General features: G+C 32.3%; 1 protein-coding gene across 2 annotated transcripts; it reads right to left on the bottom strand.

Moving 5' to 3' along the window:
• Positions 1-5345: 5345 nt before the first annotated feature.
• LOC122275093 (protein DETOXIFICATION 25-like) lies at positions 5346-13518 on the bottom strand. Of its 2 annotated transcripts, XM_043084041.1 has the most exons (9): positions 13322-13518; positions 9004-9277; positions 7833-8374; positions 6875-6961; positions 6711-6767; positions 6382-6620; positions 6178-6296; positions 5698-5784; positions 5346-5558 (listed from the first exon to the last, which is right to left on the bottom strand). In XM_043084041.1, exons 2-9 carry the CDS (start codon positions 9238-9240, stop codon positions 5484-5486), a joined length of 1443 nt encoding a protein of 480 aa, XP_042939975.1. In that variant the 5' UTR covers positions 9241-9277; positions 13322-13518; the 3' UTR covers positions 5346-5483. The 2 variants fall into 2 exon arrangements, with proteins under 2 accessions (XP_042939975.1, XP_042939976.1); XM_043084042.1 differs by lacking the exon at positions 9004-9277.
• Positions 13519-13784: the final 266 nt, after the last annotated feature.

The raw sequence follows: 13784 nt of genomic DNA, 5'->3' as shown, positions 1-13784 counted from the left end.
ATTTTTAAGGTTAATGGTCAAAGACTCAAGCCTTTTATTTCTCACTTTGTATCTAAGGAATTCACTCTACATTTGCTTGATCCTAATTAATGGTTTCTTGATTTGTCCATTTCTTTTCATTGTTTTCTTTTGTTATTCAATTTTTATTTCTATTTTGGTTGCATTCCTTTCAAAGTTGCCTAGGTACTTCATTGTCCTCTTTCCTTCAATTTTTCTTCAACTACTTGGTTCTTCTTTTAGCTGTTTTGCCCCTTAATTGCTCTCTTTGTGTAAATTTTTTCATTTCTCTTGCATCATTGAGGACAATGCTAGAATCTAGTTGGAGGGTGAAAGATAATTTTTTTTTTTTTTTTTTGCATGCCTTGCTCATATGTTGGCATAAAATTTCCTGTTTCTGATTTTCACATGCTGGAAAATGATTTGTTGAGGTCATGGAACATGTTCAATGTAGTGAAATAAGAGTTTAGATCAAAAGGGGGACTTATCCATTTTATTTAGTTGTTAAAAGGGAATATGTTAAAAGTTTTGCTAAAACACACACAACACATGCTCAAAATGCCAAGAAAGACTACATTGGGTCATTATTTGTTGATTTTGTACTTCGGTTATTTGGGATTCTAATGAACCATATCCTGATTAAAAAAAGGGGGAAGAAGAAGAAGAAAAAGAAAAATCATATATGATTTATATTTATGTATTGGAAAAGGTTGTCTGTTACTAGGGACCTTAATAAATAAGACAATATGGCCTTTTAAAGTGTAATAGCGTGAAAGTCACCATTACAATGGTTTTGAATTAGAGTAAAACCATGTGGTTATCTTAGATTAGCTGTTGTGATTGAAACTTTTAATGCCTCTTGGTAGTCAATCCTGAAATTCTAACTCTTTTCCTATGCACTTAAAAGAAAGCAAACTTGGTTACATTTAATTCCCTTGGTTGATTTACTAAATTGTGTATAAATCTCTCAATTGATACTTAATTTCTAGTTAATTTATTTCTACATTCTTAAACTCAACAAGTGTATTTCATGGCATGTGACTTTCAGATTTATTGGAATGGCAGTTGGTAACTTTCCCTTTTATGTTTTCATTCACTTTATTTATTAGAGACTAGCAAAACGTTAGTTGGGGGTGTGATAAAGTGTTAGAAATGCATAATTAAGTTGCTTTAGTAAGAGATTTATTTCATCAAAGAAGAGTTTAACACTTAATTATGCATCAAATTCTAGTACTAGATGTCAAATTAATTGATGCCAATATTTTACACTCATAAAGTTCTATATTTGCCTTTAAAGAAATATACTTTTAATGTGCTGTAGTGCATTTATGGAAATAATAAAAGAACAATGCAATGGCTTATTAAAGAGAGGGCATTTTTGGAAAGCCCCAACCAAATGCTATGTGGGGCTATGCTTGGAGTGCTTTGGGACGTGAAAGGGAGAGGCAGAGCACATATGGGGCATGAGTGATGGCTCTTGGATGGACGTACAGGGGGTGGAGGCTTTTGGACAAAATGCAGAGCACATATAGAGCATGTTGTGGAGGCTGGGACGTGGATTGCAAAGAAAGACAAGGGGCTGTTTCAGTTTTAGTTTTTTTTTTTTTTTTCTTGGCAGTCTTTTTGTTTACGGTGGACTCTCTCTTCATTTTCTTTCTTTCTTAGTTTTTGTTTCTTTTTTTCTGGGACGTTCGGCGGTTTTGGTTTTCCTTTTTTCCAAACTTTTCATTTACGGTGGCTGGACCTGGATATTTTTTCCGTAGTTTTCACTTTTTGACAACATTTTCTTTTCGTTCTCTTTTTAGTTTTAGTTTCATTTGTACTGGGAGACGTTCTTGCACTTTGTCGGTTCGGCAGTTCTTCATTTTTCTTCAGAGTTTTATTTATTTATTTATTTTTTGGGAGGATAGATTTTTACTCTTAACTTGTTAGCTTAGTTTTATTTCTTCTGTTTATCGGTGAGCTTTATTCTTCTTCGTTTTTTTTCTGCAGTATTTTGCATTTAGTATTATAATATTATTAAAATATATAATATTATATTATTATTTAGAGTTTAAGATAGCTAGTCCAATGTGGACTAATCTAGCTAGAAGTCCATATTATGGTCAAAAGATCACATTGGAGTTCCATTTTAGACTTTACAATGGCTATCTCATTGCCAATGCTCTTAGCTAGCCAGATGAAGACTCGCTAAAAGAATTTACTCTTAATTGTTACATGCCACGTTCATGCACGTACGTACCTATCGGCCATATCATGATTGCTGGTTGTAGCCACGTAGCTTGTCCCTTTTTTTATCATATGAAAAAAAATTTAGGTCTCCCAGCCATGGTAGGAAAAGCTTGATCAAAGTCCTTTGCTAGCATTTTGGAAAAATTCAAACAGAGGATTAGCAATTTCAAAGCCAAATCCCTCTCACATGCAACCAAGGAAATCCTTCTAAAAGTTGTTGTCTAAGCCTTGCCTACTTATAGTATGGTAGTTCTCAAACTCCCTTATACACTGCTGAGAGAGATCAATAAAGTGATGCAACACTTTTGGTGGGAACAACAAGAGAGTTTCAGAGATTTGGAGGACTTCAATCTGGCCATGCTTGCTAAACAAGGGTGGAGGCTTCTACAAGATCCTCGCTCTTTAGCCTCCCAAGTACTGAAACAAAAGTACTTCTCAAAATATCACTTTTTCCAAGCTAAACCCCCGCTCGGGGAGAGAGGGGGGGGGGGGTAAGCCTTCCTATATCTGGAAAAGTATAATTGCTGCTCGAGGACTACTTGAGAAGGACATTTATTGGAAAGTTGGCAATGGCAGAGAGATTAAAATCTGGAAGGACAGGTGGATTCAAAGATCCACTAATTTTAGATTACAAGGTGCTGCCATTGCTGAAGATGAAAAGGCCACTGCCCATGAGTTGATTGATCTAAAGACAAACCCTTGGAGAGCTTCTCTAATTATAGGGTTGTTTTCAAAAGAGGATGCTAAGAATATAATGAAGAATCTCATTAGTTGCACTGATAAATCAAATAAGTTGATTTGGAAGGGGACATCAAATGTTTAGTTTAGTGTGAGAAGTGCCTGTCATTTTTAGAAAGAGTTAAAGGATCTCTCCAAAGGTTAACCTTCAGTATCCAATGACAGTAGAGAAGTATGTTCAGTTTTGTGGAAGCCAAATATTCCTTCTGCAGATAGGATTTTCTTGTTTAGAGCATGCTTAGAGGGTTTGCCCACCAAGTTGAACCTTTTTAAGAGAAGAATTGTTGACAATCCTAAATGCCCTATCTGTTTTGTAAAATAGCCAGTAGTGCATGCACTATGGTTGTGTCCAGAAGCATAGGATATTTGGAGCCTATGTTCTAAACAAATTCAAAAGTGTGCCATTTGGAAGACAACAATTTTAGAGCTATTTGAGACTTATTGTTCAGATTTCGAGATTGGCATTGTGGAGGAAATTGCAATAGTGGCAAGAAATATTTAGCATAGAAGGAATAATTTCATTTCTCATACTGAATTTTAGCGTCCCAAAATGGTGTTTTTGCAATCTCAAGTAGTTTTGAAGGATTTACATTAAGACTATGGTAAAAATGTCAATGCAAAGGCTATTACTAGCATGCTGGTGCAACCATGGGAACCTCCCCCTTCCAACAGGATAAAAGTTAATTGGGATATTGCAACTGATAAGGCTAGAGGAATTAGTGGTATTGGAATTGTTATGAGAAATAGTGTAGGTTTAATGTTAGCAACATCAAGAATGAACAGGGCCTTTAAGCATGATCCTCTTTTAGCATAAGCAAATTAGGGCTTTTCATGGAGCAACCTAAAGGATTCATTAATAAGAATTACACATATCATGTTTGTAGGTTACATTAGTCACCATACGGCCTAAAACAAGCACCACATGCTTGGTTTCACTGTCTCTCCCGATGCCTTTTGGAATATGGTTTCATTGAATCTAATAATAGTTATTCCCTTTTTACCTATACAAATGATTCTGTGAAATTGTATGTGTTGATTTTTGTGGACGACATACTTGTAACTTATTCAAGCAAGACTACCATTGACTCCTTTATTTTGTCTCTCAAAGAATCATTTCTTGCTAAAGATTTGGGTGAGCTAAGTTTCTTCCTAGGTGTCTAGGCAACCCATGACAAACATGGCCTACACCTCCGTCAAACACGATACATTACAGACTTACTTGAAAGCACAAAATGGGAGGTGCCAAACCTCTCAATTGTCCAACTACATTAGGACCCAAACTCTCATCTAAAAATGGTGCTCTCTTGATGGATCCAACTGAATATTGTTGTGTTGTTGGAACTTTTCAATATTGTACATCTCAAAGGTACAATTGATTACAGTCTTTACTTTTTGTTCGGTGATATTAATCTACATGATTGGCCTAGTCTCATCACTTGGATTATAAAGAAACAGCCCATAGTCTCCAAAAGTAGCACTGAAGCCGAGTACGGCAGCATAGCCATTGCAATTGCTGACCTATATTGGATAAGAATGCTAATGAAGGAACTTGGAATTCAACTTCCATTTATTCCAATAATTTGCTGCAATAACATTGGAGCCATTGCTTTGGCATCTAATCTAGTCTTTCATGTTAGAAACAAGCACGTTGAAGTTGATTACCACTTCATCCGTGAAAAAGTTCTCAATAAAGATATTCGAGTCAAGCATTTTTCAACAACTGATCAAATTGGCGACATGTTCATAAAAAGTCAAACAGCTCCAAGATTTGCATTTCTTTGGTCCAAATTAATCATGATCATGATCGCCATCAATTTGAGATGGGGTGTTAGACCAAATTTTACTAGAAATCCCGAAAATGTAGCACACATTCATGAGCCATCCTGATATGCAGCTACAACTTGATCAACGTGATATGATCCCTTATTTTACTCCTATGATTTGTTGATCTTCTCTTGTATACGTTGCCATTTTTTTTACTCATTAAATCTGTTCTTTTCCATATTTAACTTGTAAAGCTATAACCTATATATTAACTTGTGTATTATTTAAATAGAAAGAAGTGAATCAGAAAGGCAAGTTGGCTTTCTCATTGTTCATCCATATATGTCTACGTGCTCTTACACATTGTGCAATATGATTTGATACTTTATTGATCTCTTGATAGAAATGATAGTACATAACAAAATAATAGTGACAATCTCTTCCAAAAAGGTCATAATTGTGCATGTTTTTTGTTTTTTGTTTTTTTTTTTTTTGTTCCTGCTTTTGTAGGAGGCCGGAAGTCAAATAAATTTGGCTTTAGAAAATAATTGTTTTAACTAAAGATCAAAAGGGTGTTCATTTCTCTCTAAATAATATATAACTGGGTCAATCGATGAAATCTAAGGATTTTTATCAAATTCATCTCTCTTCCAAAGAAGCATACAACTTCAAATAGGTTCAATCTTGTCTAGTTATCACTAATTAATACGATAGTATCCATCAAATACAACTTAAGGAAATCAGTACATTTCCTAAGCAGAATTTCTGTTAGATTCTTCGGGAGAATTCAAAAACCATCTATTCAGGCGTTCCGATGCTTTCTTGACCTATAGAAAAATGCATCAATTAAAACCAACATTAATAGTGTAATCATTCTAATGACATCCATATTACTAATCGGAAAACATTGGTGTTGACTGTTGATACTAATTGTATATGTGATTCATCATGAGCATTTTGATTTACCTGTTCATTCCAATCGGTTCTAAAAGTAATGTAGCCAAGCACGAGGCATTGGACCACGATGCCAATGATCATTCCAATCCACAAGCCCTGAAAATTTTATTAAGGAATATTTAAGGACATGGGCATGTTTTAACTGACAATATTGCATTAGCATTTGAATGGATTCCTTGCAAGTTTTGGGTTCAATGTCGTCCACACACATGGCATCTATATATCTTCTCAGGGAAGAAGAGTTATGGCATAATCCAAACTTCTAAAGCTAGCATAATCATATCATAGCTAAGATGGTAGTATTGGCAAAGTCCCATCCGATAAATCCAGATTACTTTTCAACAAGAAAAAGCATCTCAATTAGGAAATTGTTGCTTAATTAGTTGCTCATTATAATTTCTAGATCAAACACTAAATGGGGAAGGAAAAAAGAAAAGAAAGAAGTTTCTAAATGGGGAAGGAAAAAAGAAAAGAAAGAAAACTTCTTACTTTTATTTCTAGATCGGCTACATATGCAAGAAGAACTCCTACTGGCACCCCAATCAGAAAATAGCTACCAATGTTAATATATGCAACCAGACTTTGACGACCAGCACCAACTGCCACGCCTACAAAACACAACACATAGCATATTATATAAGCAAAAAGTAGCCTAGACTTTCATTGGCAACATATTGAAAAATCAGTACATGCCTGACAATACTGGCTGGATGCTGTTGAGTAACACAGATATACCAAGCAGGGTAGATAGATCTAACACAGATTCTACAACTTCCTCATCACTCGTAAATAAATAAGCGATTTTTCTATCAAACACTAGACACAAAATCCAAGCAAACACTCCAAGACATATGGAAGTACTAGTAATGACTTTAATGGAAAATTTTGCAGCTTCAGCATCTCCTCTCCCTAGTTCGTTTGAAACTCGGACACTATAGAAAGGAGATGATAGATAATCTGTTAGTTTTCAATATACCAATCATTAAACAAATAAAAACATAAATCATAATAAAAGCCAATACCTTGCAGCTGATAAGAAGCCAAAGAAGACCATAAATTCCCAAGCAATGATATTGAGGCTGCGAGGTAATCAGTTCAACTCAAGATATTTTTGGCCGTACTATAGTAAAATCGAATAAGATCAAACAAAAATAAAAAAGGAGAAATGATGAAAGTAATTACTTACCAAATTGAAAAGGCGGATACTGCAACGGTGGAGTTCTTCACATATCCCGCCAGTAATACTAAAACAGCATTGTACCATAACTCTAAGCTATTAGGAATATGTGAAAATAGTAAGGAGATGATTAGAAGAGGGTTACAAAACAAACCATAATGAATATTTCGACAAAATCATAGAAGGATTTGGATAGAATTATGAATATGAAAATATTGAAGAATCCCCATGCAAGCTACAACGTAATAAATTGTGTCTAAAAGGTTGTGGAATTGCCTACCAAAGTAACATCATATGAGAGCTAGCTATAACAGTATATGCATGTCTCTTCTTAAACCTAACACCCCCCCCCCCCCCCCCCCCCCCCCCAAAAAAAAACAAAAAAACATGTATATGCATGTCTATTCCAGACACATTTTGTTTCACTGATTCTACAATTGTAGGCTTTCAAGTTCTACTAGCTTATATGCACGTTGCCTGTTCCTAAGATGTTGGAAAGTTGATAAGTTCTACATTAATACATGAATCAGCAAGAGAAATTAATGGATGAATTTCAAGAATCCTAAGGGCCGGGATCGATGCATAACGGCCAATTCATACAAGGTGCAAACGTACATTTCAACTCAATATGATACGAGTTAGCCAGCTAGGAAAGTTTAATTTAAAAGTTCATGTTGCTCACATACTATGATACTAATATTATGAAGCCAACATTCCTTTTTCAAAAAGCATGGCCTTAGTCTTTACGTGAAGGCTCATTAATATCCATTGGTTTAACTATAATAATCGTCAAGTAAAAGGGAAAAAAAAAACAATCGAAAATTTTAAGAGAATGAGAATTAAGAATCTTTTTTAAAACACATTAGAATTAGAATTAATAATAATAATAATAATAATAATAACCAAATATATATAGATATATATATATATATATATATATATATAAGTTAACAGCAGTTGGACTTACCAAAGCATTACACCTGAAGAGATTGAGAGCTTGACGATTGGTAATAAATCATGAAAAGCGGCTACTGTAAAACCTCTCCATGTGTTGGGACACCAACCTCCGAACACATATACAAACATTCCAATCACCACTGACCAATATGAGATAACCATTGAAGCCATTGCACCAGGGATTCCAAAGTTGAGTTTGATCACAAAAAGCCAAGACAAGAGAATATGAAGAACGAATGCCCCGGTTGAAAGAAATCCGACAACGTTGTTTTTGATCTGTGCTTGTAAATACTTTTGAATGCTGAAGGCAAAGGGAAAATAGTAGAGAACTGGAATAAACAGAAGTGAGATATATCCAGCAACTTCTGCTACGTCTTCTTCCTCACCAAGTAGCTCGAAGATGGGTGTTGAGAAGATAAAAACAGGGGCCAAGATTGTTGCAGTAGCAATATTGATGATCCATGACCTTTGCAGGTAGATACCCAACATGTGGTATTGCCCCGCTCCAAACGCTTGCCCGCATAGAGTCTCAGTAGCACTTGACATGCCCAACTACGAACAAAAAATTAACATTAAATTCAAAACTTTTGTCCCATTTTATTTTTATTACTTGGAAATAGAAAGACGATTCATTTTCATTAATGGGCATTCTATATATTTTTTTTAAGGATGTCTCCATCATTTTGTCTCTGATCTCGCACTCTGTTTTCTCTCTTATGCCGCAACCACACTCGCCCATCGTGACCTTGTGCCATTATGTCATGCCGAACCCAGTCACACTTCGCACTGCAAGCTCTCTCTTCCTTCCACTCTGCTCTGTTTCCCATTTCAGTAAGACACGCTACTTTCCCTCTCTATCTTCCCGTCACTTGTCCTATTATCTATAAGATTAAATGTGTAGCTACCATGTGTTTTCTAATCTTTCTAGTTCAAATAATTCATGACATCATAAAGGCAGGTCTAAATAAAGGATAACAAAATATAGAAATGATTTGTTCAAGTCTTAAATAGATAAATAATGCCGTGCAAGTCTTTGTAAAAAAATATACCACACCTTAAAAAAGTGTAAAAAAAGTTATTTTTTATTAATGGAACCTACATTTTGATAAAGGGTTTATACGTAGCTTGTCTATTTAGAATTTATACATATCGTTACTAAATTACAAAAAAAAAATTCTTACCAATATTCCATTTGCAAATCGTATAGCAATGATTTGTATTAGTGCATAAGCCGCAAGATCCACTTCACCAAGATGTCCTATAAATGCTTGTGTCACCACAAACAGTCCAAATTGAGTAACCCTAGATATCATGGAAGGAAACGCTACCTTCCATATTTTTCTGCTTTCCACCCAAATCCTCTTTGGAAGATTGCTAGTCTCTTTTGGTACTTCTGATCTAAGCAATCTCTCATCCATCTTCTTGGTCTATATATATATATATATATATATAATCCTTTAAACACAAAAAAAAAAAAAAAAAAAAAAAAAAAAAAAGGAATAAAAAAAAAGAAAAAAAAAAGAAAAAGGAAACGATAAGTTAGCTTCAAATATTGAACTAATTTGATCAAAAAAATAAAGAGATATTGACTTGAAATGTTAATCCCATGATCTAGATCCGGATCCCCTAGAACGTCTATATACAAACATTGAATTTTTCTAAATAACTAGAGAACTCATGTCCTTCCACTTATATTTATCTATCAAGTAATATTAGGTACACTTTTTAAATAGACAAATCTCAAGCATTTTGTTAAAAAGTAGGTCTCATTAATAATTAAAAAAAATACTTTCTTTTACATTTTTTTAGGTGGGGTCTATTTTTTTACAAAATCTTGTACGTATGAGGCTTTTATAATATTTTTAGAGCCTGTACAAATCATTTTCTGAATTTTCATAAAAAATAAAGTAAATAAGTTAACTTTTTCATATTTTAAAATAAAAATAATGTTAAAAAATTATATTATAATAATATTTTATTCAACATTTAACTTTCTTCTCATCTCATTAACTTTTTAGTATTGAGATTACATCTTTTTCAATAGGTATATATTAGTAGCATTCTACAAAAGTTGAGATTATTATAATAAAGTTTTGGGTAGTCCAGAGGATTATTTTAATTTGTTAAAGGAGATGAATAGATTATTATTTTTTTCATTAATTATTAAAACATCCCAAAAGTAGCCAATCTCCAATTGATCCTACAACCACCACTAGATAATTTTCCACCACATTTTCAGTCAGCTTACATCCACAAAAACTGCAATTTCTGATACCGAGCAATATTAAAGAATGGAAAATGCATTGGGTAATGATAAATCCAATATATAGCCTTATTTCACCTTCAAAATCAAGATTGGATCGACAAATCCAGATATAAAATATATGAAAGGGAAAAATGCATTTGCAAGTATAATTGTATATTAATATGTGTATCAATTTAATGTAATTGATCAAAAAATATATTTTATTAAAAACAGTATTAATTTAACTATAAAATATGAAAGAATCAATATTGATATGCAGATTAGTACGCAACTTTATTTGTAAGTAGCAAAACTCATATAGAAATATCTCATATGGAAAAATATAGTTACAAGTATAATTGTGTACTAATCTGTGTACCAATATAATGTAATTGGTCAAAAAGTAGATTTTGTTGAAAATAATGTTAATTTAAATTTTAAGTATGAATGAATCAGTATTAATATACACAGATTAATACGTAACTATGCTTATATATAGCAAAACTCATCTCATATACAACTATAAGTTAGCCGGACCCCAGCTCAAAATAAGTCTCAACTACTTATACCAAAACTTAAAGGAAAGAGAAGGAATTGATCTGGTTGGCTCTAAAAGTAAGAAGAATAGCTTTACTATTCTAGAAAAGATATTTATAATGGTAAATTATACTACTCTCATATAATTATTTAAAAATAAATAAATAAAATATGATATTTATATAAAAAATTAATTTTTTAATAATAAATCTTATTTTTTCTAAAAATAATTACGCGCGTTTACCTACAATATTATTATTGTATATAGAATTACACTTCCATTATTATATGTTACTCTCGATGGCAATAGTTCAAACTTTCACAGATTCCAAAGCCAAGCTGAAAGAGACGCAATTTGGTCGGTCTTGGAAAGGGCAACAACGTCGAGACAAAAAATTAAGTATCAAACAGCAATTACTCTTTAATTTGTCTGAGATCAGACTCAAGACTGTCGGTTTTAATTAGAGTTTTGACTTACAGTTAAGAGACAGAAACATGGTAGGAAACCATTTTTTTTTTTTTTTCTGGCTTTGGGTTTGAGCTGATCTGTTTCAAGTTATGCATGAACTGCACTTTCGTTTTGGAACATGCATGCAGCAGTTGATCATCGATGTCTCTTGCGACTGTGCGTTAATGCATGCTGTGCTGCTTTTACTTGCTGTCATGTAGTAATGCATGAGTGGTTTAATGATTTATTAGGGAAGCGAAGACCGGACTCGTGATCATGATCTTGTGGAAAAAGAGGTCGGTACTCGTGTGTGCGCTCGTGTTTGGTAGTTGGATAAATTAAAGCTACTAGTATACATACATTGGGAATGGGGATGTGAAGGTTGGTTGTGGCTTGCACTAATTTATCTTATTCAGCAGTGCTTTTAATAATTGTACTACTCATTGTAAAAGATAGCTAGGTAAATAATATTGTTTGTCTTGATCTTCTTTTATGCGGGACCTAACGCCATACAATCTTCATTAAGATTTTCATAATTCCGATAGTAAAAATATTTAATTTTATTTCATATCATCATTATAATTTTTTTAAATTCATACATAAAATATAATAAATAATTTAATTTTTTTAAATCTCAAAATAATAATAATATTTTATTTAAATTTTAACTTTAATCTAAAATCATTTCATCTTATATCACTATCTAAACTACACCTAAAATATTTGTACCATTATGATTAGGAGTAGAGGTGGCAATATATAATACGACTCGTGAATCTTATACAAACATAATACTAATTTAACGGATTTGGGTTTGATCTTAATGGGTTCAGGTCAAAATATGTTGACCCGTTAAGACATGTACGACTTATAAACGGGTTGAAAAAATTAATTTTTTTTATTTTTGTTTGAAAGTTTGGAAATTTTTTAATAATTAGTTTGAAAAAAATTATAATAACTAGTTTGGAAATGTTTATATTTGAATAATATTTGAGACGAAAATGAAATGAAATGAGATAAAATGAGATCATAGAAGTTGTTTCCGAACATTTCCTTAGAGTAATCCTAGATACATAAGTTTTAGGATGTAAAGTTCACGTACTATATTTAACAAAAATGTGATTTATTATTAAAAATAAATTTTTTTTATATAAATCTTATATTTATATATATATATATATATATATTAAAAAAAATATCAAACTCTCCCATTGAAGATTCAACTGTAATATTATACCTTCTAGAGCGTGGGAGAATGGTCGATGGAACGAACTTACCATAATATTGAATATTATATATAGCAGGTGAGAACAAACAATGATAAAAACCCAAACTGGCCGTATGCAGAAATACGTACGTAACAGGCTTCAACATCATCACCTAACATTATTATTCATTCTTTTCTATATATTTTGTAAAAGGACAGTGATAGGTTTACCATTCTCTTATTATTTATCTATCATTTAAATGCATTTCAAGTTTTTTTATTTTTATTTTATTTTTTAAGTATTTTTTTAATATATTTAATCATTAAAAAAAAATTAAAAAAAAATATAACTTTACTAAGACTCACTTCCTTAATCATTAAGTAAAATTAAAAATTAAAAAAAAATTAAATACAAAAAGAGTAGTAGATAAGTTATAGTTGAATAGTAAGAATATCATTTTCTTTTGTAAAATAATGATATTCTTATCGCTATTTTAGTACTTTTTTATTATTTTTTTAATATTTTAATTTTTAATTTTATTTTTACTTAATAATTAAGAAAGTCACTAGCAGTAAAATTATATATTTTTTAAATTTTTTCTTAATAATTAAAGATATTAAAAAAATACAGAAAAAATAAATACACTATAAATTATAATAAAGTGATAATGAAATAATTATAAGTTTATCATTTCCCTATTTTGTAGCTAAAGGTACGTATGCATAATCATATTACTGTACGTACTTGTGTCTCCAGAATTAGCTAGCTACGTTTTACAGGCAGGTCCCACTACCATCTAGGATTGAAAACCGATCGAAACGAATAATGCGAGCTGTATATATATATATATGTATGTATATATATGTATGTATGCGCCATTAGAATCAATAGAGGCAGCTTTAATTTTTACAGTACTGCCATGAAAACACATAATAAAGTACTGTGCCGGCCGGAATTAGATGAAACAGCAGTAGATGATGAACGTACGCTCAACATCCATCAAATATAGATAATAAGGATGAGAAGTACTACTTGAGTATGGATTTCTGAACTTTACTTACTTGGTTTTACAGTAATGGATCGCCGGCGCTGATGTCTTTGTGATCTATCAATGGCTTCCCAACTTCAGGCACTTCAGCAGATCGAGAGCACGTCGAGAGAGGGATATAGAGATGAGATGAGAGTGTGTGGGTGTGTGAGCTGAGAGAGAGTCTTTGGGACTGTTTGGTCCCAACATAATTCTTTGTTATATATATTTCATTGGTTGAATCCAACTTTTATAATGAAAGAGAATAATCTTTTTATAAGGATTTTGGTCATCGTCTCGTCTCATTCATATATCAGGTTATAAAATTAAATAAATATATATATATATATATATAAAGCACGTTTACTTAAAGGAAAATAATAGTAGCAATACCCTTACCTAATCGCGAAACTATTAATTTTAATTGTTACGTGTCACGTCAAAGGCCTAATGGCATGAAACTCTACCTCCAAAAGGGACGTTTGGGTCGATTTCCT

The sequence above is a fragment of the Carya illinoinensis genome, chromosome 9, assembly GCF_018687715.1.
Source record: "Carya illinoinensis cultivar Pawnee chromosome 9, C.illinoinensisPawnee_v1, whole genome shotgun sequence".
Classification (NCBI taxonomy): domain Eukaryota; kingdom Viridiplantae; phylum Streptophyta; class Magnoliopsida; order Fagales; family Juglandaceae; genus Carya; species Carya illinoinensis.
This window is presented reverse-complemented; position numbering and strand designations above follow the sequence as displayed.